The following is a 25,672-nucleotide window of genomic DNA, read 5'->3' on the forward strand; positions in this document are numbered from 1 at the left end:
TTTTTGTTGGAAAACAACCACACCCATATTTATATTGTGCTACAATAAAAGAGTTAAGTAGTTGCTACAGAGAGTATCGGCCTACAAAGCTAGATGTTAACTAAGTTCACAGGAAAAGTTTGCCATTCTTTGCTTTAGGACATCTGGCAATATCTAACAGGCTTTAATAAACTGCCATAAAACTACCACCCACAGCCAAAAAAATTAAGACAATAATCTCCTATATGTTAGAAAAGTGTCCCAGGAGAATATGGTTAGAAAAAGTGAAACATTATAAAGTAAATGCCTTTGGGGACCAATCCAGCCCATGCCCCCTCCCTATAGCCATGTGTGTATCTCAATAATGGAAGGACTTTAACCATCCTTACCTCACATCCCCAGAGAGAAGTGATCAGAGTTCCAGGAGAAACCTATTGGGCCAGAGTCAGATTCTCCCTCAGAAACTTGGAAGTGGAACTTAAGAGAAACTAGGTAATTAGCTGAAAGTATGAGATTTGATGGGTTGGCCATTTGAGCTACTCACACATATACAAACAAGTAAATCTACAGAGAAGAAAGGTATTTAACTCTAAAGGAGACATAGGAACCTCCTTCCAACGTTTGATAGTTTCAAAAACTATCTAAAGCAGACCTTACATATGGAGAGACGTAATAATCTAGTGATAAAGGGACTAAAAATAGATTCTTATCCACCACACCCCTCTATAAATATTTAAAGTATCTGGGCTCACTAAAAATACTGTTTCATTTAAACCTTTTAACTATGTAGTTGCTCACTATTTTTATTTCAAAAAAGTAGAAGTGACATTTCAAGAAAAGCTAGATGAATGTGCTTACCATGTGGCAATTTCTCGATTGTCATCCTCTGGTGGTGCTTTCAGAATATCAGTGGCAACAGTATGACAGGGATAGTCAGCAAAACAGAAGATCTCTGGATTTATAAGGGAATGCTGAATGAAGGAGAGCTGAAACAAGGAAAGTAAGTCCTTACTTATAAACCATAAATGACTGTGAATACTATACAAATCTGAAACATTTTCATTAGGCTAAATGACAATTTCCTTTTAAAATCTTATAATTATTTGCTCTTTCAAAACCACAGACAATTCAGATAGATGAAAGGTACATGATGAGAAGGCCTTGGAAACAAATATTGAACAGTTTGATAGCTATACTTCGACTGAGTCTATTACTAAACTATAATGTTCCTTCAAAATTTTTGAATTTCTCCTTTTGGGCCATGCAAAACAAAACCTACTTTAAAAGAGTATTTTAATCAATGGATAAATGGCACCATACAAAGAATAAGTCATTATTTTGTTCTCCTTCTATAGCTAAACACCATTCATTTACCTGGCCTTCTGCATGTTTCCAAGGTCTATATATGAGGTCTACTGGGAACACTTCCATTCCCAGACCCCTTTGAATGCCATAAACCACATTATGAAGTCCTTTACTGTCACGAATTTGAAATCCAGGATGGTCCAGTTCATAAGTTACTTCCTTGAAATTCAAACTCGGGTTCTAAAAAAGAAAAGCATTTCAAAGTTGAATGAACAAAAGTGTACATATTTTGATACTTTATCCAAAGAAAATTAAATTTGAAGTTCAAGCAAATGCTCTAATTATCAGCTTAAATTGTCTGAACCTTCTGGCATTTCCAAAGACACTTAGAAAGGTAAGTACTTAATATTCAAAATAAACTGGCTCTACTAGCCAACATACTCCAATCTTTCAGTTCAAAACATACTTCTAAAGGTATGAGAAGATAAGTAAGTAAGAACTCTCTCTTCCCCCACCTGGTCCAATGAACACTGCCATCCCAATAAGGCAAAAAAAAAAGTGTAACTTAGTGCCCTCTTGTCTTTACAACAAGATTCTACTACCTTGGAACAAAGGACAAAAATAAATCGATTATACCAAACACCGTTCTTAATGACCCAAAGATCTCCCCTAAAAGCATACCAATTTATGCCTTAGGAAAAGCTGTCTAGATTCTTTATATCAAAATGAATGAAAATTCCATTTGAAAAATGTTCTATGAAGATGATCAAAAAAGCATGAAACTTAAGGAAACTTTAAACAAAGGAAACAAGTTTACAGAAAATAACTTACCAAACATTCTGTAAAGTAATAAGTATATTTTATGCTTGAAAGGAAAAAGGTATGCACACTTTGTATTTAAATCTTCGACTAAAGTATCACAGCCAGTTTAGGTTTCCTTGAAGGTGACTCCTTTTAAGCCATGAGGCTTCAGTACTTGCTTTGTATATAGTACAAAGAACAAACTTCATACGAGGTATTCACTGTCTCTAAGGCAACAGTTAACATTTGCTCTGAGGCAATGATGTTTAGGAAAAAAAAATTTTTTTCTTTCTAAAATTTGATTCAAAAATGACTGTGACAGCATAGAACCATACATCTACTGTTAAATACCATTATCCTAGACAGAGACAAGTTTGATAAATCCACAGGCACACCCCTCTCATTTCCTCCTCCCATCTTTGGTGTGCAATCAAAGAAAAAACTAAATTACTGACCTAGCATGTACCTGAAATTGTCTTCTGATCCCTGCCTTAAAGAAAATGTATAGAAAACTCTAATATACAAGAATAAAAAGAAAGAATAAGGTTAATGGCTCAATTGTTGAGACCCACAGTGCCTTTTACACTCTCTGAAATCAGAACAAAATAGCTTCCAGTAACAAGGAATACGATCCTTGTCTGTGATTTTAAAAAAGAGTATTTTCAATAGGGCAAAAAAATAAGATGAAACTACTGAGTAAAAAGGGCATGTTTTCACTTCTGCAAGACAACCACAGGATAAAAAAAAAACCATAGGATAAAAACTGATTATCTGCAGTTTTTTCTTTTTTCACTTTCCAAATTTTCCGCCATAATAAAGTATTATTTTTTCCCCACCATTACTTAAGGAGAATAGATTTGAACACTATAAATTTATCTACTATTAAGAAAAAATAAAAAGAAAACCCACTGAATTCAGTAGTAAGGTCATACAGAGAACAGCATTATTTTCTATAACTTGATTTTTACTTGTATGTTACAAATATGAAAAACTGAAATTAAGAAATGCGATAAATATACGACCTGACATTTTACAAAGAATGTCATAAGTATGTATATATGGTCTTTATTCAAATGTTGTGTTTTGTTCCTTGACACTTTATGAACAAGACTAAAGGTATTACATCTTGACTATTCTCTCACTAACTAAACTTCATCCCCCTCTTTTAATATCTAAAAGTTTCATTCTTTTATGTTTTAAGTATTTCAGTATTTTAGAAGAGGTTAATTTGTTTACTTGGAGGACGATTACTTCGTTTGTGGATAGATAAGTATGGATTTTTACCATCCCTATCCACCATAAGCAAGTATGGCAAGATTTTTATTGCACCTTCCAGAAAACATTCAGAGGCCTCCTTTCTCCTCTACAATTCCTCACATAATCATTACTTTCCAACAAATTGGTCCCTCCAAAAAAACCACACACCAACATTCCACCAAATCACCTCAGCAGTGCCCACTCAGAATTACATATCAATAATTCCAAAAGAACAAACCTGAAATTTCATTATGTACTATTTCTAGTACATAAGTATGATACTCCATTACTTTTGAGCCAGTGAAAGCAAAATTAAAAACCGTTGCTGCTCTCATTCCAATGGGTATTTTATTCACTAAAAATACTTTCTGTGGGCTACATCATACTAATATGTAAATGAATGTAAAAACATAATTACATGTACTCACCAGTTCTTTGAGAACATCAATCAAGACTTCTACATTCCACGTGTGTGCCTGTGCTCCATCACTTTTATCTTTTCCATCACTCCAGATCCCACTGCCAGGAGCAGAGATACTCTGTAGAAGTAAAATTTGAATTAAACCACCCTGACTACTTAATGTGTTCAGTTCTGGTTGGTAGAATAATCATACTATAATTTTATTAATAAAGAGTGGGGGCTTCATTCATGTTGGAAAATAGCTGATTGCTACACTTACCTGTAATGGAATTCCATCTGTTAATCCTGAATGAGTTCGAGCCATCATTCCCAAAACCCTTGCAACCTGGGCAGCTGTGACTTCCCGAACACCAAATTGCATGATTATATTGCGACATTCTTCAATACTGAAACAGAAATTTAACTTCAGAAAAACAATACCACCGTAAATACCAAGGTTAAGAAACAATATAAAAGGGCCCTTGAGTGAAATCCTAGTTTTACTAATATAGGCAGAATAAAATTTCACTTGTTACTTTTATATACCTAGGAATGTAAAAACTACCTACTTAACTGAATGGAAAAAGTTTAAAAGCTCAACAAAGAAAATACAAGCCAAAAATAATATCTTTCATAAAGACAAATGAGATTATCCTCTTTGGTCTTTAGTAGGAATCAAATTACTCTTTAAAATACTAATATTCAAGGTGAATTTGATTATTCTGATATGTACAAAGCCTTGAAAATGCATCCTAATTTTTCACTTTGCATCTTGACAATTAAACAAGAGTTTTATTCCAGTCACAAAAATACACACACAACAAATACACTTTCTAACGTGAGTGGAAATGTGCTTTATAGGAGTTTTAAAAACATTAAGTTATATTTACAGTCAAAGTAAAGTACATTAATGCACTTAATAACTCTCACAAAAATATTAGCAATCCACTATATCACAGTCATTAAGTACTAGCAGCATGGTAAAACAATTTCCTTTGTGCCCCTGGAAGATGCAACAGGCAGGATATAAAAAAAGAAGAAAAGGAAGGTGGTAGATGATGATGGTACAGTGAGGAAAGTGCAGGTGGGGGCAGGGAGGAAAAAACACCTCCGTCAATACTACTGTCTACCCTATCCCCGACAAAGCTAAAAATACCTATTCTGGCAACTCAGCTAGGAACCTCTGATGCCTAAATTTGAGAAACTGAGGAGGACGAAGAGATAGAAATTTAGCCACTAGGATATTTATAGCTTCCAAACAAGTATGCGGAAGATTAACTTTAAAAGCAAAATTCCTCAGAGGAAAAGATGGCAACACATTATGGAATCTTGGGAACTTACTTTAAAGAATTACATTGTGCTTGACACAAAGGTAATCAGCGTTTAATACATCTTGATACCAACCTTGCACAAAAGCCATAGCCTACTTCTTGCATAAAATCAGCCAAAGAGCTCTCCATCATGGTTTTAGCTACCCCTCCAGAATCAGGCAGGATCCTGTCCATTAGAATGTCCCGTTTTTCAGGGTATAAAAGTGGTGCAAGCACCACAGGACAGCGTTCCTGGGGAAAATCTGAAGAAGGAAAAAAATGATTATAAGTGCTATACTGATTTAAAACCATCTTCTTTTACTGTAAACACCCCTCGAACCTTGTTCCACAAGTTCATACTCAAAGCAAAGTTTATTCAGTTTTTCCACTCCAGCTAGCCCAAGTTATGACTTCAACATCAATTCCAAAATTTGAATGTTTTTATATCACAGAAATTGCTCAAGTATATTTCTGACTTTGTATATTGGGATTCCGGTATCTACTGACCAATTCATACCCTAAATATTACTTTAAATTTTCACAATAGGGCTATCCATTCCAATACGAGGATGGCATCAGAAAACAAACAATTCACAGTCTATTTCAGTGACAAGTGGAAAACTTCCTATCACTGAGAACATTAAAATTAAACAAAAATAACAGTGAAAATGAATAGAGGCAATTCACTATCAAAGAATTATTTTAAAAAGACTACTTATCTCTCTAAAAGAAGGGTCAGAGGAAAGAAGAATGGCAACACAAACAGGAGTAATCCTAGAATAACCATGCCAGCAGCCAAGGAGTTAAAGTGGGCATATCAAAAGTGACTAATTTTTTAAACTGAAAATCAGAGCATGCCACAATAATGTGGTCTCTGTCTCCCTAAGGGGGATAAAAGACTACATGAAAATATGCTACATCTTAAAATTGAGATTGTATTTAACAAGATTATGCATTTTATACCTTTTCAATGATGAGGTTTTCATCACTTTACATTATACTTTTTCTTAAAGATTATCAACTTAAGAACAGAAAGGCAAATCACTATCTTCACTTATATTCTAAACTCTTTGTTGTATTTGTGTTCACTCAAAGAAATCACCTTTTGTAGGCTACAGACATTCCTTTTTATTTTATTAGTTTCAAGTACACAGTACATTGGTTAGATGGTTAGACATTTATATAGTTTATAAAAAAATCCCCCTAATTGTTCTTTCTCTCCTCTGGCTCTCCACCTAGCCCATTACATTAATACTGACTGCATTCCCTATGCTATGTTCACCATCCCTGTGACCATCTATCAACTACTAATTTGTACTTCTTTCACCCTTAATTCCATTCTTCCAGCCCCGCAAATCCCCTCCCCTCTGGCCATCAGCAGATTGTCTTCTGTATTTGTGAGTCTGTTTTTTATTAGTTTGTTCTTTTTGTTTCTTAGATTTCACATATAAGTGAAATCATATAGACACTCCTTTACCTCTGCGCAGCGTCTTAAGGAAAGCGTCTATCTGCTCCTGTCCAACTCCAAAGGCTCCCTTCTGCCCAAAAAGGAGATGGGAGAGGAGGAGGTGTAGGACCTCTATGGCTATATCTTGGAAGCCACCTTCTTGATTTCCACTGACGTCTGCGTCAATGTAAGAACGCAGAAGATCTGGAAGCTTCTGTTTGATAAACTGGGCAGCTAGAAGTCAGATAAGCCAAAAACCACAAGTTATTTTTTGCACAATAGGTAAAAAGTCACATACCATCAAAATATAGATAACATCGTTCTCATTCACCAACTCACCCTTTGCCCCCTAAAGTTTTCACAGCTCAAAGAGGTAGGTATAAAACAAGGGACCAATTTCCAGGGGTTGGGGCAGAGGGAAACAGAGTGTTGTTTTATGGGGTAGAGTATCTCGGATTTACAAGATAAAGAAATCCCAGACATGTGAACATAGTTAACACTAGTGAACGGTATGATATTTAAAAATGGTTATGAAGGTAAATTTTATACTACATGTCTTTGTCATACATACGAGACCCAAAAACTGATCTTAGATTATCTATATTTTCTAAATCTAAAACTATGGAGTTTTAAGATTCAAAAAATCCATGGACTTTAAAGAATCTATAGGATCTTCAGGGGAAAATGAACTTACCAAAACCTCTGAGATCTGAGCTGGAAGAATTCAAGAGGGCAAGGCCAAAAATTACCTGAAATAAGGACGGGTTAGATTGATCAAAAGAGTCAAACAGCTATTTTTAATTTTAATTTTGCCTGTATCTCTCTTTTGTTAAATCACTTACCTCTTGTACTTTGCTTAACTTGAGAACTTTACTCAGCTGGGCAAATAAGTGGGGTGCAGGCTTTAAACTCTGAAACGAACCAAACTTTATTTTAAAACAGGAAGAAATTAAAATGTTCAGAAAGTTTACAAAAGCATCTGTTCACTCAATTAGTGACAATTCTGTACTACTACTAAAAACAACACACCATATCCTAGAGCTGTGGCCTAACAAGCTTAAACCTTCACATGCTTGTAGTTTAGGTCAGACTCTATCATCAAACTAACTTGATTTTGTTAGAAAGCTATAAAAAAAAATATATAACTACTTGAAATTTTAAAATTAAAACATGACATTATGAGATCAAGGTTTAAAGCATTTTTAGAAAGCCTAATAAGAAAGAAGGAAGGGAGGGAGGGGAGGAGAGGGGAGGGGAGAAGTGAAGAAAGGGAAGGAAGGAAAAAAGACAGCCAGCCAGCCAGCCAAATAAGAGATCACATTCTTAGGACTACTAAAGATAAAAGCAATACCAACCTTCTGATAGTGCAATGGATTATCAATGGCATAGGACAGCGTGGAGATAAAATTTGGCTTTGTAATCAGCGACGCACACTCCTGAATCAGAAACTGAGTCTTCAAAAATAAAAATGAACTTTCATTAGTACTAACACAGTCATTAGCAAAAATAGAAAGAGGTGCTGAGAATATTAAAGTGTAATCCAACATTATATATTGTTTCTACATTATCAAAAGCAGCTCTTTAAAAATCCCATTTAAAGTACTTAGTCTATTAGCAACAAGTTTAAACCAAACCAAAACCACTACAGCAGGGGTCCCAGTACAGGACTGTGGCCTATTAGGAACTGGGCCACACAGCAGGAGATAAGTGGCCAGCAAGCCAGCGAAGCTTCATCCCTATTTTCAGCAGCTCCCCAGTGCTAGCTAGCATCACCACCTCGGCTCCATCTCAGATCATTAGCCATTAGATTCTCATAGGAGCACTGGTCCCTGGTGCCAAAAAGGTTGAGGATCACTGCTCTACAGAACAGAGTCCACTGACAAGATAACTATAAGGAATAACAGGACGAACTGTTACCAGATTGAGAATTAATCCACAGAAACTCAATCTAAGACGAGAGATCTCCCCTTTGCCTCACTTACTTGTTAAGCAGAATTCCTCCACATTTCTGCTTCCTTGAGGCAGGTCTGAATCCCAGCTCTCTAAGCCTGAACTAGGTAGATATCTGTAATGGTCTGGAGCCATGCAGAAAGGAAGGCCAAAAAAAGGGGGAGAGTCCAGATACCTTTTGGCCATTCTGCTAAGATCATTTCTGGATGCTGTCTGTATATGTTGTTTGCTACATACACTACGCCTAAAATGTAATTAATTAGATCTAAGTGAACATAAACTCAGAAAGCCCCAAATACCTGATGAAAATCTTTGCCACTGCTTTTACCATCGCCACTGAAATCCACATGCGAAAATAGGCAGCGTAATAAATGCCTGTCTGCCTCAGGACCGTGCCGATTCACAATCTAAAAAAAACCAAAAATGAGAGTTTGTACTCAACATTAAGGGAGTTTTTTTTTTTTTTAAATCAAGCTCTAGGGCAAATTTTCTAGATCCTTAAGTTACATTAATAGTTCACTTTGGAATAAGAGTTATAGAAATTACTGAAATGGGGGTACCAATATTTTATAATTAAGTACTTCTAAAATGTTTCCTTCAGTTGCTATCATGGAAGTGCTGAAGAAAAAAACTACCAGTAAATAGGCCACATAACTGTGCTATGGTCAACATCTACACTAAAAACAGCAACTAGCATAAATGACATGTAGTAATAATACTTTTTAAGTTGCAATGCAACAATTTTACAACAAATAAGACTTATTTATAACAGCATCACTATTTCTATGCATTATTCTTACCCTAAAAATGTAACCTGAAATCTAACACAACTGTGACTCTTTATCATAGTCTATATGGCAAGGCCCTAAAGGAACTGGTCTGACTTCAGTACTTAGAAGCTGCCCCTGAGCTCCATTAGTTTCTCACTGTGCTTCCAATTTACCCATGTTTGTACTTCCTACTCCCTCTAACTGGAAAGCTCCAGATATCTACACATTTGTTCTTTCACTTCCTTTAGTTTTCTACTCGTCAATGAGGCCTTTCATAACTAGCCTCCCTAAAATATCAACATGATCCCTTATCCTGCTTTACCATTCTCCATAGTACTTAACGCCACCTGATCGTGTTTATTTTCTCTGTTCTTCACTAGACTTCTAAGTTGCATATGAAAACAGGGAATTTGTGCAGTTGCGTTCACTTCTTTACATCCTGTCTAGAAAACAGGGTAGCAGTTTGTACAGAATAATCATTTACTTATTAAATGCTACATTAATATAGTGTAATAAATATTTAACTATTTAATAAAGTTACATAGTTTAGCCCAAATACTTTGGGCTAAATATGATACTAAGCTTCCTTGGTTTAATCTTCAACAACCTTGCCAAAAATGACTCCCGTTTTATAGATGAAGAGGTGGACACTTAAACCAGACTCTATGAGCCTAAAATCCAATCGTCTGTGAACTGAGGAATCTGGATTCACAGTCCAACTCCAAAGTCTATGTATGCTCTTTCCATTGCATCATGGCAACTATGTGACAGCTGGCTAAGTTAACTTATTTCAGTTTTCCCCATCCATAAAATGTTAAATAAAATGTTAAATAAAACCAATTCCTACATTGTCACACAGACATCTTAAAGTTAAAAATCTACATAATCAGGTAAGAACCTCTTCAACCCTAAAGATTACTGTGAACCTAATGTGTTGATTTTGTGAGTTTTTATCATTCCTTAAATTTTTAGAGACAGAGATTATATTTTCCTATTCCCTGCAATACTAAAGACAACTTAAAGAGTCAATTCAAATTAAAAACAGAATTACTTATGCTCCAACCAACTAGACTTCACCCTCAAGAGCAAAAGTAGCTGGCTTAACATATATTTGAGTATATTCTAGACACCACTCAAGACATAAGCAAATACAGCAGTAGAGGAGGCCAATGGGGTTCCACAGATCTCATAAAGTACATTTTCGTGGGAGAAGAAAAGTACAAGCCAAGAATTTCTGATATATTAACTGTTGTCTAGAGAAAATAAAGCCGGGGTGTGTGTGTGTACTGATGAGAGAGATGTGGTACCTCAGAGAGATCTTCCCTAAAGACATAATATGTAAGCTGAGATTTAAAATATCGAGGCAACAACTACAGATAGAACTGGAGGAACAGCATTTGAGGAAGAATGACAGAGGGAATCAGGATACCAGATCATGGTTAATGAACGTACTGATTTAACTGGCACTGTTAAACCAACCTAAAGAATGGAACACATTCCATTAGTCTGTCAATGGCCAAAAAAAAATTTTTCATTTTAAATAGGATCAGTGACATTTTACAAATATCTTATCCTTTACATTTATTTCTGTAGTATTTTATAATTTTACAATTGCCTTTATAGGCTCTCAGTATTCACTACAACCCTAATACATAGTGATAAATAATACCAGGTTATTTTAAATTAAGGTTTTTTGGTGTTTTGTTTTGTTTTGAAAACAAGGTTGCAGTCATTAAAGACAAATGCCACACACAATTTGCTGGCTGGTGGTAGGATCCAAAAGTGTATTCTATGGCTACTAGGTGAATGGAATATGCCTTCTGTGACATCACGCTATTCCCATTCATTAAGAACTGTTTTTTCTTCTAAAAACTAAAATGGCATTTTAAGAACATGATCATGGATTGCAAAGATGCTGAAATAAGATTTTATAGATCTCATAAGATTAATAAGCCCTATACATTGTTACTTAAAATTCATACCATTCCACTCACTGAGCAGGGGAGACCAATAAAATAATTCAAAGCCTTACAATCTGATAGTAAAATCTTTAGGCTATTAAAAATAAAGTATGTCAAAGGCATTCTACAGTATTTCTATAATGATCTGATTTAAAAATGAGCAAAAATCCAGTCAGCGTGGGACCTATTTGAAAAAAACTATAAAATAAACAGAGCAAAGAAACAAACAAAACAGGTTAAGAACATACATTTGAAAGAACTTACCCAAATAAGCAAACAGAAGAGTTCAGACAAATAGTATTCCATACCCTCAAAATAATTACAAAACTGTTTTGTTTTTTAAGGGGAAAAGTCTTCAAAAAGGTATAACACTGGTTCAAAGACAAGATAACAGAAGAAAATGAAAGCAATCTTGCAGTGCTTAGGAAAGAAACATAAGGCAACAATCTTATAGAGACTATAAACACCTAATAATCAATATACCTCAATCCACAAGAAATGAAAAACATTTAAAGAAAACAACAAAAATATCCCTGAAATAAAGACTTGAATTGGAAGATTGAAAGTTATGCTGTAGCTCAAGACTGATGCAGAATAATCAATACTACAACATACACGTGAGGTTAATAAACTCTAATTAAAGGAAAATTCATAGGGATACTGAGGTTAGGAGTAGATGCAGGCAGGAGAAGTTAGCTTATCTGGACCAAAAGACATTCCTTCCTTCTATTAATGTAACTGTCCCCCTTTCCTTTCCCATAAATACCCCTTACCTTTGTTTCCTAATCAGAACACTATGTGGGTTTCTGCCTCAATCAGTACTTCCCTAATAGCCCTTCTTTTCTGATGAACAAATGATTACCTCTTTCTTAGACCTTTATTTTTAGGTTAACAGAACAAATGAACTTAAGCACTGTAATTCATCAGAGTAGCATCAAATGCAATAAACTCCTTATGCATACACAGCAGATACTTCAAAGTACCACAGAAAGAGTACTATGTGAAGTGAAAAAAAATCACATAGGTTCTAGATAATTCTAAGACTTGAGCTTTTCCATTAGAAAGCAGAGCAGAAGAGTTGCCCAAGCTTGAATTTCTAGGTTTCTATCCTACAAATATACTGACACATACATGCAAGAAACCACCTTATAACAGTATTGTCAATAGAAAAAAAAACAAACCCAAACTTATATAACCTAAATGTCCATCAATAGTAAATTATGATTCATCCATACAATGGTTTACTATGCATCCTTAAAAGAATGAAGAAATGTTTCATGCATGGATAAGGAATGATTTCCAAGACAGACTGGTAAAAAAAAAAAAATCAAGATGCAGAACAGTATACATCATACGCCACGATAAAAAACTTGTAAATATTTCCTTGTTTTCTATATGCAGATCTTTAAAGAACAGTTATGAAATAGCTAACATTGGTTGCCTGTGGGTAGGAAAAATGCACAGCTGGGATTAATCAGGTTAATATATTATCTATTTTAAAAATAAAATTAAACCACAACTCTTAAGCACACACATATTCCCCTCAAAATAGGTTCCTATACAAGCCTTCTCAATTCTTAGGTTTAGCTCAAATAATTATTTAGCTCAAATTACAATAATTAGGCATCTATTTCATTTACAGGTTTGTACTTGTGTACTACCTACCTTATATAATAACTCTAATTTATACTGTAAAGGTTGGAGAACCAGCCATATTTTTTTTAAATTTATAAACAGGAACTGTTAGATGTCCTACTTAACTTCATTTAATCCTAACAAGATGTCAAATTTTATTATTTTTATTCTTATTTTGCAGATGAGGAAAATAAGGTTCAAAGAAGTTACTCAGGGTCTATGGCCAAGCTCTCCTGAACAAGCCTGATCCCATCTGATTCCGGAAGCTAAGCAGGGTCTGGCCTGGTTAGTACTTGGATGAGAGACCACCTAGGAAGACTAGGCGCTGTAGGCATAAAAAATAAAAAAATAAGGGATTGTAAACTGACAAAGTCCTTGCGATCTGTGAGGTCAACCAAGGGTTGCCTCATCTAAAAAACAAAAATTAAAAAAAAAATTACTCAGGTCACACAGCTAATAAGTTATAATAATTTAACAATATATACAATTCTGATACTCCATTTGATTTTAAAATAGAAAAGGGGTAAAATCACCTGTAGTATACTATTTAACTGCTGACTTTCATAAAGATTGAATAAAATGCTCTACAAGTCAAAAACCACTCGAGAACAATAGTTTTAAAAGACTAAGGGGTGGGGAGCAAAGAATTTGAGTGGACATTTCCTCAAAGATACATAAATAAGCACATGAAAAGATGCTCAAAATTACTATCTATAAATCAAAACCACAATGATACCAGTTTCACACTCACTAGAATGGCTAAAAGCAAAAAGACATGTAGTAATGAGTGAGTGAGGATAAGGAAAAATTGGAATCCTCACACACTGCAGGTGGGAATGAAAAGTGATGCAGTGATGCAGTTCCTCAGAAAGTTACAACCCAAACTGAAAACAAACATCCACCCAAAAACTTGTAAACGAATAGCTAAAAAGTGGAAACAAACCTAAACATCCCATTGATGGATAAAATGTGGAATTCCCACACAATGGACTATTATTCAGCCACAAAAAGGAAGGAAGCACTAACACATGCTCCAACACAGATAAACGTTGAAAACATGCTAAATGAAAGACAGGACAAAAGGCCACATATGATTCCACTTATATAAAATGTCCAAATCTGTGAAAGTAGAAAGTAAATTAGTAGTTGCCAGGGGCTGGAGAGAAACGGCAACTGCTAATGGACTGAGGTGTTTCTTTTTCAGGGTGATGAAAGCATTCTGAAGTTAGATGATGATGGCTGAACTATGTCAATCTACTAGAAACCACTGAACTTTACATTTTAAAATGGAGAGTTTTAGTTTGTGAAATATAGATCAATTTTTTTAAAAAACAGAAAATAAATGGGACTAGACTGAAACAAATCAGATCATATTCAATAATTTTCATAGCAAAAATCTGTGAATTCTTAAAAAAAAGAGGATGGAATAAGATTTTATAGATTAAGCTAAAGAGAAGTCACTTGAAATTAAGGAGCAAAAGTTAGATACTTTTCATGCAACATACCAACATAAATTTCCAACTCTCTCTCCACCACACACTCATTCCTTTAGTAGTACTTGTTTACTCACATGCTGTATTTCCTGCTGGCTGGCTCGGTAGTTTTTCTTGGTTAAATTGTCCACCAGGTAGCTGATTTGAGACAAGGCCAGCGAGAGCGAGTCAAGATTCATTGCTGGTTGGGGCGGAAGCAGGCGGCCGAGCCCGGCGCAAAATCACCATTATTCCCCTTTAGTCACCTCAGAGGCAGGTTAATGCTTTCTTTGTAATTAGCCTATATCTGGTGTCTATACAGTGTCTTCAGTTCTTCTTTACCAGGGGTCTTACTCTGTTCTGAAACATGGCACCTGTTTTTAAAAAAAAAAAAATGTTCAATTTTTAAATTAGTTAAATTTTTATTATGGAAAAATGGTTAATAACCTTCGCCTCTCCATCTTGGTACATACAATACCTTAGTGGACTAGAAAAAAAAAAGAACTAAGATGTCTTGACAGCTATTGATTTTTAAAATGCCAAGTTTTAAAATTAGAGACAGAATAAGAAAATATCTCCCTCCAAAAAAGTTATATTTTAGCAAGACAACCTACAATATTTGGCATTCTTATTTTTTTATTTCAAAATTATAAATTTATACTAAACCCTATTAGAAGGAGCAGGAAACTACTTAACTAAAATTAGGGTTTGTGGAAAAAACTCACCTGAAGGAGCAGGAAACTACTTAACTAAAATTAGGGTTTGTGGAAAAAACTCACCTGACATTTTCAATCCTTCTTCCCACACTATCTACAATCTATTTACAAGATCCCATTTATTCACTTTACTCCTATGTACAGTCTCAAAATCAGATAGTCTGATCTTAAAATTATACCTTAGGATATATGTTTTAGGTTATTTCAATGGCTGACTTGAAAGGGATCCAAGATCCAAATTCCTTCCTACATTGTTGAAACATCTAGAAAGGGAAGCCCAAAGCAGCAATATAGCTAAAATAACAAGATGTTTATCAGTTTAATTCTAACCACCTGGGAATCAGGAAATATTCTGAATTACCAAAACAAACCAACCCAACACACAGGTTTTTTTCTCAAGAATTCACCAAGTATCATCGCTGAAACACAAGGATTTCTGAATGCAAGAAACTGAGCTTATCCACAGCTTCGCCTTCTATGAGATCTGCTCATAGTTTCATTACAATCAGAACTCACCATGTAACATATAGAAAATTTATGAAGATTAAAAGCCCCTTGGTGAGGGCACTTAAATCTTTAACAATTTCTTAACAGAGAAAGACTACATTGTTTTGTTTTGTTTATACAAAGCAAAGGATCTACCTATGCTCTCTCCACATTCTCCTAAAAAAAAAGTACGACTAACATATGAAAAGTTAAATTGTGCTTATATTTATGCATTACATGTAACTAAACTTTCCTGCTATAAATTCTAAGAGAAAGTTGTATCCTTCATGTTATGGTGGTAGAATATTTTCTGCACCAGACTAGCAAACACTCAAGTTTGAGGACACGCCATAATGAGAATATACACAAACAGGGGACTAAATGTGATTTAAAGGTATCTCTGAGTCGGAACATGAAGTATGGAAGCTTTCTCTTTTCACCTTGTTCAGCTTTTAAAGTTGTTTTCCCTGAAGTATGCATATCTTTTATTTTCTACCTTTACTTTTTAAACAAAAGTTTATAAAGTGGAAAAAAAAAACACAACAAAACACAGGAATAGCAGAGTAGGTTTAGAATAAGTAAATTATTTGATACTTTGGTAGAATATTAGCCAAACAACCAAGAGGAAAAATGAATGTAGCTACATATATAAAGCATTCGTTGTTTCAGGAAATTTCCACATCCAAGCTAAACTAGGCAGCTGGTACATAAGCTGTTTCCAGAAAATGCCCAAGAAACCACAACCTCTTCCTAAATTCAAACCAAGAACTCAAATCAAGAAAGTTGTTGGCTAAGATGCCTTCAGGTATAAAAGCATCATTAAAATTTTGCAGCTAACAAGGTCAAAACAGAACCCCTTTATTTAAAATCTAAAATGCCCATTTTTAGTGCCAAATATAATTCACAGCATTTTAAATTTTTGCAAGTTGTGTTCAGCTAATATTATATTTATTCAATGCATGTTATGTACATAAACAGTAGTTATTTTATAATTATATACATACAATAATTATTATACATAATAATAAAAAAGGCAATGGATTTCAAGGTAAGTAAGAGTTTGGAAGACTAAAGTTTCTCTTTTCTCAGAATTTATATCAAAAATGCTAACACAAAGGAACAACAGAATAACTTCACCATGAAGTAGATGCTATGATAAACTATTTTAATTATTATTTTACCTATGGTACAGCACAAATACAGCAAGACAAGTGCTGAATAACCTACCAAGAAACAATTCCTCAAATACAACTGAGATCATCACACTTCAAATATATCACCTCTTGATAAGAGCCCCATGGCAAGGTACAACCAGTTAGTCCACATTAACATCTAAAGACTACTATAGATAAAAATACTAGCGTAATGCAAATTTCAACAAGCCAATCTTTATTATCTCAATTTAACATATTAAACTAATAACCAATTTTAAGCCATCACCTTATTAGATTAGCAGGGTGACAATTTATTAACCAAACCAGTTGTGAAAGTAAAAGGAGTACCATAAACAATGTACTCCAAGACAAGTGGAAACCAGTACAATGTGATCATCCTGAATACCCGAAGCCTTTGACAAAATTGATCACTCTCTCTGAGATATAGACTTCTGTTACTTTGTTTTTCAAATGCCACTTCACTGGTCTCTTCTCGTCTCTTTTACTGGCTCTTCCTCTTTTGACCTCACAGTATTGGCATTCTTGGACTTCTTTTCTTCTCTATATTTATTTTCCTGGTAATCTTCAGTCTTACAGCTTTAAAAACCATCTTTACCCATAATTCTCAAAGTTCTATATCTCCAGCCCAAACCTCTCTAGTGGTGCCAAAATTTTATTATATTTCCTACTTGACATCTCAAACACATCATGTCCAAAAAATGAGCTCCTGATCTTCCCATACAAAGTCTTCACCAACTCAACTGATGCCAACTCCATAAAGTTACATAGGCCAAAATCTTGTAAATCTTCCCACTCCCCATAATCAATCAGTCCAGAAATCCTTTCAGCTCTTATTTATAAAATATATCCACAATCCAATCATTTCTCACCACTTCCACAGCTATGATAACCAAGGACCATCCTCACTCACTTGGATAAATATGTTAACCTGTCTTCTGCTTCCACTCTTACTCCCGCCAGTCTATTCTCAATACAACAGCCAGAGAAATATACTTTTCAAATATAAAAAACTCAAACATAGATCATCCTGTGCTCAAAACCCTCCAATGACTCAGAATGGAAGCCTGAGCCAATGAACAAACACAGTTATAAAGAATTTAGCCTCTGGAACTCTTCTGGCTTCCTCTTCTACTTTTCTCCCTAGCCAGTTCTCTCTAGCCACCAATGGCCTCCTTACTTCTTGAGCATACTCCCAACCTTCCAACCTCTACATCAGCTGAATCCTCTGCTTGGAATGGTCTTCCTCCAGATACCAACATGGCTGGCTATCTCACTTCAAGTCTTCACATAAATGCCACCTTCTCAGTGAGGATCACCATGACCTCAAAATTGCAACCTTCACTCACCACCCCCATTTCTGCCATATCACATCACCTAACGCGTGTAACATACTTATATCTGGCTTTTAAAATAAGTATTAACTTCGTATTAAAATCTTAAAGAATAGTTCAAAACAGGCCTATCTTCATTATTAAAAGCATATATGCATTCTTCTTCCAAAATCCCAGAGGATTTATCATCATGACCTGGGATTTCAACAGTGAAAACAGCTAACGGCAGCAATTCTGCAATAAAAATGTTAAATTCTTTCGAGCAGTTACTGTACTACTGTTTTCCCCCAGCATTTCTCAATTTAACAATCACATATAGTATAAATTAAAGGGCACTGACATTTGACAGCAATATATAAGATGACTATAACATGAACAGTAGTAATTAAAAATTTACCAAATATATAACTGTAATAAAAAGAAAAATGGCAATTGAAGACGACAAAGATTGTACAAGGATGTTCTCGGTATTTTTCCTAACATTAAAATTTTAGGGACAGTCTGAATACCCATCAGTGAAAGGAATATCTATATATATGCAATGGAATCCCACTCAACATACAACCAGCCATTTAAAATGTAGTTCTGCCATAAACATCTACTATATACTGGGGGGAGGGGGGGGCCTTATAAAATGACCTGCAGACATCCAACTTAGGTAAATTATTTCACATTTTAACTGGAGAATACTATCCAATATTCCAAATTATTTCTCATATATCCAACCTAAGGAATACCAAGCAGCTGTGATTTATAGTTAATCTGCTAAGTGTTGACATAAAATACCCATGACACAGTAAAAAACTGGAGAACTCTTGAATAGTATGATCCCATCTAATATATCAATGTTTATGTGTGCAGAGAAAATAAGGCTCCAATTAACAGTGATTACAAAGAGGCCTCCACTTAAAAGAAGAGTCGTCCTAGAAATCTACACACTTTCACATGTAGTATAACATAACAAATGCACATTATTCACTACAGCAATATTTGTCATAGCAATGGAATGGCCACGAGTAGGTGACTGGTGAATATACAACTTGGGCAATGTGTACAGTAGTATTCTACCATTTAAACTTTTATTTCTCTATATGCTACCTTTTGTTTGTATATATCACACAGATATACAGTAGGGATTTTTTTTTTTTGCAAAAAATACAGAAGATAAACCACAAACTAATGAAAATGGTTACCTACAAAGGAGTGGGTGAGAAAGGTGATAAGACATAGAAATCAGAATAAAAAATCATCAATTATATCTTTTATATGATTTTTGACTTTTGAACCATGTAAATATATTACACATTTAAAATTTAGTTAAAGAAAAAAAAACTAAAGTGGAACACAAACATAAGTAAATGAACCTGAGTGTCAAATTGATAACATAAAACACAGTGAAAACAATATTTTAAGTAGCTTCTGAGCACAGTATCCTGTATATCTTTAATGTACAGTAGAATATATTTTTAATGATATAACTCAAATTTGACTCGATAGGTTTACTGTTAGTAATATTTTCTTATAATTTTAAAACTATTTTTATATATTATTGGACAAAGCAAATAGGAATCCAGTTTCAGCACAGAGAAATGTGGTAAACATAAAACTTTAAAAACCTGAAATGGAAATAGCAACAAGAATTCATTTAAAAAAAAAATTCCTTAATTGAGTCTACTGAAATGAAAAACTACAAGACTGTTAAAACTGATGACACAAAGAAAGGACAAAATATTGTTAAAATGTCCATGGCAACCAAAGCCATCTTTAGATTCAACACAATCCCTATAAAAATTCCAGTGGCATTTTTCACAGAAACAGAAAAAACAATCTTAAAATTTGTATGAAACCATGTAAGACCATAAATAGCTAAGGCAATCATGAAAAACAACAACAAAACTGGAGGCATCAAGCTTTCTGTTTTAAACTATAGTACAAAGCTACAGTAATTATAACAGCATAAAAATAGATGCACAGACCAATGGAACAGAATAGAGAGCCCAGAATTAACCCCCCACATACACAATCAACTAATATTTGATAAGGGAGCTAAGAACATCCAATGGGGAAAGCATAGTTTCCTCGAAAAATGGTAGTGGGATAATCACATAAGGAAAAATAAAGAGGACCCCTATCTTACACCACTCACAAAAATGAACTTGAAATGGATCAAAGATTTAAGCCTAACACCTGACATAATAAAATTGCTAGGAAAAAAAACATAGAAAAGAAGCTCCTGGACATTGGCCATGGCAGTAATTTTTTGGATATGACAACAAAAGCATAAACAACAAAAGAAAGAAATCAAGTGAGACTACATCAAATGTAAAGCTCCTGCACAACAAAACGAACAAGTAAAATGAAAGATAACCTATGGAATGGGAGAGAGTATTTGCAAACCATGTATTAGATAAGGGTCTAATATCCAAAATTTATAAAAAACTCATACAATTAAAAAAAAATTCCATTAAAAATGGCCAGAGGAACTAAACAGACATCTTTTCAAAAAAAAAAAAAGATATCCAAATGGCAAACAGGTATGTGGAAAAGGTGCTAAACATCATTAATCATCAGGGAAATGCAAATCAAAACTAGGATGAGACACCACCTCACACCTTAACAATGGCTATCAACAAGAAGAGATAAGTGTTGACAAGGATGTGGAGAAAAGGACTTACAACACTACTGGTGGAATGGTAAACTGGTTCAGCCACTACGGAGAACAGTGTGGAGGTTCCTCAAAAACTTAAAAATAAAACTACCATAAAAATCCAGCAATCTCACTTATTTTTGGTATATATCCAAAAATAATGAAAACAGGTAATTGAAGAGTTATAAGCATTCCCATGTTTACTGCAGCATTATTCACAATAGCCAAGCTATACAAACAACTTAAGTATGTCATTGGATGCATGGATAAAGATATTCATATTCTCTCTCTCTCTCTCTCTCTCTCTACTACTCTCTCTCTCACACACACACACACACACACACACACACACACACACACACACACACTATTCAGCCATGAAAAAAAAGGAAATCCTACCATCTGCAATATGGATGGACCCTGAAGACATTATGCTAAGTGAGATGAGTATTAATGTGCTATCCATTGTATGTGGAACCTTAAAAAATTTTTTTTTTATAGAGAAGAGCTTGGTGGTCTTCTGAGAGGGAGTGGGGGTGTGTGAAATGGATAACAGTGGTCAAAAGATAACAAACTTCCTGTTAGAAAATAAGTCCTGGGGACATAATATACATAATGATGGCTGTACTTATCTAGTCAATCTTAAAAATTCTTATCACAAGGCAAAAATTTTTTTGTAACTATGTGAAGTGATAGATGTTAAGTAGATTCATTGTGGTGATCATTTCACATCATATACAAATACCAAATCATTATCTCGCACACCCGAAATGAATGCTATATGTCAATTGTATCCCAATAATAATTATTTTAATAACTGAATTCGGAAAAACACAGTGGAATGGTGGTTACCAGGGGTGGGGAAATAGGTGTTTAAGGGTACATACTTGCAAAGAGCAGACAAGTCTTGGACATCTAAAACACAATATAGTGATTATAGACAAAGAAACTATATTATAAACATTAATCTTACTACAAGATTAGATCTTAACTGGTTCTGCCACTAGAAGAAATGATAATTCTATGTGTTATAGGTGTTAGCTTATGCTACAATGACAATCATTTTTCAATATAAATGTATCAAATCAATGTTGTACACCTTAAAGTTACACAATGTTTTATGTCAATTATATCTCCATTTTTAAAAAATGTCCTAGAAACAATGATACCCCAAAAGCAATGGGCCCAATCTAACTCCTAGATCTTGGCTTCTAAATACTAAAAAGAATCAATGTTCCTTGGAGAAATGACTAATTCCAGGAGTTTGGAACAAGTAAAATACAAAGGTGAGTTTGGGTCATCCTGTGACAAAAAGAAAGGAAACACTCAAAAACCTCAGGGGATTAAGTCAGAAAGACACAAGAGCCACTTAAAGAAATTCTCACTAATAATGGGTAAATATGAGGATCAAAAAGAAACTCTAGATTTTATAATTTGCCTCAAATGCAACATCATTTAGAAATGCTTGGAGAACAAAAGTAGAAATAATCTGGTTATTTTACTATTGCCAATCATAAAAATCACATACTCTTAATTTATCACAAACATCATTTTTATGAATGCATGCCGGTGATCAAGTTTATCATTTGCAGCCACAAAGTTCTTTCTCCTAATGCTAAGTTCTTCTCATGTGTGTAGATGAAAAAAAAATTCCAAGCAGTTAACATTCTGACATAAAGACAACATGACAATGTGTTTACACTGCCATTTCAGTAAAACACTATGGGTAAAAGTTCTTTCAAATCATAGGTTTTAAAAAAATGACTATGACTATAATACAGTGAATAAGAATTCCTGAATCCACAATTACACTGAAAGAACAAATGCACCTTTTACAAAAAGATGCTGGCTAGTAAACTTAGAAAGTATGAAAAAAAATAATAAAGTAACCATTTCATAACACCCCTAACCTGTATAAAAACTGATTCAAGAAGAATGACCAATGCCTAAAAAAAAACCTCAGGTGCAAAGTTGCTGGGACATCTGCACAGTTATTACCCAACAGATTACCTCCTAATTGAAAAAGGAAAAAAAGGTCCCCTTACAATGGAGATATGGCCGTCACTACCTTAATCAAATTATCAAGTTTATTACTAATAATGGTGAAACTAGGGTGGCTCCATAGTGGTTACTACGTCTGCTTTACATGCAGAAGGTCCTGAGTTCAGGCCCCACGTGGAGCCACAGACCATATCCTGGGGGTACCAGGCCCTGGGTGCACGCCGCAAGCGTGTAAGAGAAGACTCCCTGCCTTCAGAGATCCAGTTCTTAAGGGAAAACAGCAACATCCATAGGTTAGGGTTGGAAGTGGGGGGAGGGGTGATTAAAGGTAGGGGAGAGAGAAATTACCCAACATACTGTTTTGTGATATGAAGTAGTACTTTGAAGTATTCCTACCAAAAAATGGCTTAACATAAACCTAACCATACCTCTATACCTATCAATTCACAGGAAATAAAGGGGTTTAAAGGAACAAGTTCACACATGAGAACCTATCAGGCAAATCTGTGCTGGATCATTCTACCAGACAACTGGCCTGGGTTCATCAGAAGGTGGGCAAGAAGAGGAAAAAAAAAAGTGGCGTCTAGAAGAGATTAGAAAACTGTAATGAAAATGTGTAATGTGAACCTTATATCAGACCTTGATTCAAAAAAGTTATAAAAGATTCTTGAGGTAAGGGGGAAGCTTTAAACAAGTGGATATTATGAAAGTATTTAATATTCTTTAAGTGTAATGTGGTTATGGAAGAAAAGTCATTATTTATAGGAGATGCATGCTGAAGGAGTTGAGACCAAATAGTTCTGTAAAAACATGTGAAATACGAGTAACAGAGAAAATATGGCAAAATGTTAATTGCTAAATCTAGGAAGAAGTTATATGGCTGTTCATTGTACTCTTTTCTATATATATGAAATTCTGAATAAAACTGGGGATGGCAGGCATGTATGTGTTACTTTTATAATTTAAAGAAGAGATTACAACCATGAGATGGGATTTCTTAAAATTGACTTTGTACTCAACTGATTTTAATTTTCATGAGTATATAGTAATTTTTACAAAGTTAAAGTTGCAGATAATTACTAACAATTTTTTAAATAATCCAAAATTAAAAGCCACATGACCAGCAACTACACATAGGCTGGATGACCTTGAACAAGCAATGGAACCGCTATGCTTCTTCCCACTCCCATCTGTAAAACTGGGCCTCAGCTAGATCAAAGATTTCTCTAAAGGGTGTATCTTTAATGAGTAGGAGGTATAGCAGACATAGGATCTTCTAAACCTTCAATGGAGGTCTGTTAAGTTGCTCCAGAGAGTAGCTCATCAAATCAGTCAACCCTCTGATAACAGAAGGAATCCACTACAAGCACAACTGATGAGATGCTCTATCATCTCAATATCTGCTTTAACAGTTGGCTGAAAAGTAAGCAGTTGCCAACCTCCAGGGGAGCTGTTGGAGTTTACATACCACACGCCAAAGAGCATAGCCAGACCAACGAAGATGTGACTAAGTGGTCCAGAGTGATATGGAAAAGCTGAGTGGTGGGCTCTTGAGAAGAGCAACTTTAAAACCTTTAAATCTTGTCTTCTCTGTTTTAGTGGTAGCCAAGATAGCTGTAATGCAATACAATGCTGCAACGCATACAAATTCTCAAATTAAAGCCTCATCATTACTGTAAATTTACACAATTATTTTTACTTTTGGGCTCAAAATACCTATGTATTTTTAAAAGTCCATATTATATTTTCAATTAAAAAAAGAGCATTTACCTTTAAACATTTAAAATTTTTAAATGGCTCTTAAAATGTTTCAATCTATCACATATTTATTTATGCAAATGAGATTTCTCTTTGATGATGAGTCAATAATTTAGAAATTCAAATGCATGTAGCTTTTTCGAGCACAAAACCAACATAAACCTGATCACAGAAAAGAGCTCAAGTTAATTACACTTTGAAAATATTTTTAATTATAAAAATTTACTATTATCATCCCTTAGTTTATCAGGATTATATAAAATGCCTCAAATGATCCCTTTCTAGTTTACTCCAGTGCACCATATAAGTATCATCTGCTAAAAGTGGCCCTCCTATTAATTCAAATACTTGAGCCTAAACATACACCATGTACATGCATACAACAGGTGCTATAGAAAACACAAAAGTAAACACTTCAAGGGGCAAAATAAATATAGAATTTAATGCTATGTAAAGCAAGACAATTGTGTGTAAGAATGAGGAGGAGAGTGAGCTTTTTAAAATGCTGATTCTGGAGGTAGATGAGGTAAAAGGGGTCAAATATGTGGTGACAGAAAGAATCTACGGGCGGTGAACACACTGTGTAATATATATATATATGTATGTAATATATATATATGCCTTTTTTTAATTGTACACCTGAAACTTATGGATTTCGTTAACTAATGTCGCCATAAAAAAAATTAAAAATTAAAATAAAATTTTGATTCCTAAGCATGCATCACCCTATACCAAAAGAATCAAAATCTTTGGAGAAAGAGAACAGGACATTATCTTGAAGATTCTCCACAGGTGATTTTTCTGCATTTTAATGTTTGAGAACCACTGACCTAACTAATAGCTCTGGGAAATGTTTAAGAAAAGTATGCCAAACCTTGATGCAATCACTAAAAAACAGAGTTAGACTGGAAATTATTGGGGGAAAACGTTAAGTTGTAGAACACCATTCTGCGCGTACCTCGTCCTTATACGTACAGTACCTAGAAGGATATAAAAAATAACTATCGGACATGGTTCCATAGTGTAGCATTTAGTACGTCTGCTTTACACGCAGAAGGTCCTGAGTTCACGCCCCAGTGGAGCCATGGTCCATGGTCTATAGCCATGCCACCCTGAACAAGCCCGATGTCTGATCTCGGAAGCTAAGCAGGGTTGGGCCTGGTTGGTACTTGGATGGGAGACCACCTAGGAAGACTAGGTGCTGTAGGCATAAATAATAATAAAAATAAATAATATCCGAGAAGTTGAAGAAGCTGAGAAGCAAACTGATC

General features: G+C 34.6%; 1 protein-coding gene and 2 pseudogenes across 7 annotated transcripts in view; 2 read left to right on the forward strand and 1 right to left on the reverse strand.

Annotated features, from left to right (window-relative positions):
• CNOT1 (CCR4-NOT transcription complex subunit 1) overlaps nt 1-25,672 on the reverse strand; it is an 81,683-nt gene that overhangs the window by 46,220 nt on the left and 9,791 nt on the right. For all 7 annotated transcript variants that reach the window (XM_039888851.1, XM_039888852.1, XM_039888857.1 and 4 more), the window contains 11 exons: nt 14,386-14,661; nt 8,749-8,856; nt 7,855-7,953; nt 7,342-7,410; nt 7,194-7,248; nt 6,530-6,733; nt 5,147-5,315; nt 4,023-4,149; nt 3,771-3,881; nt 1,354-1,524; nt 838-965 (listed from right to left, as the gene is read on the reverse strand). In XM_039888851.1, coding sequence (XP_039744785.1) covers nt 838-965; nt 1,354-1,524; nt 3,771-3,881; nt 4,023-4,149; nt 5,147-5,315; nt 6,530-6,733; nt 7,194-7,248; nt 7,342-7,410; nt 7,855-7,953; nt 8,749-8,856; nt 14,386-14,487 — 1,343 coding nt within the window. In that variant the 5' untranslated portion in view covers nt 14,488-14,661. The remainder of the gene's footprint in view (nt 1-837; nt 966-1,353; nt 1,525-3,770; nt 3,882-4,022; nt 4,150-5,146; nt 5,316-6,529; nt 6,734-7,193; nt 7,249-7,341; nt 7,411-7,854; nt 7,954-8,748; nt 8,857-14,385; nt 14,662-25,672) is intronic.
• Nucleotides 13,031-13,149, forward strand: LOC120581075 (uncharacterized; annotated as a pseudogene).
• On the forward strand, nt 25,496-25,611 carry LOC120580973 (uncharacterized; annotated as a pseudogene).

The sequence above is a fragment of the Pteropus medius genome, unplaced genomic scaffold (genome assembly GCF_902729225.1).
Source record: "Pteropus medius unplaced genomic scaffold, Ma_sr-lr_union100, whole genome shotgun sequence".
NCBI classification, from domain to species: Eukaryota; Metazoa; Chordata; class Mammalia; order Chiroptera; family Pteropodidae; genus Pteropus; species Pteropus medius.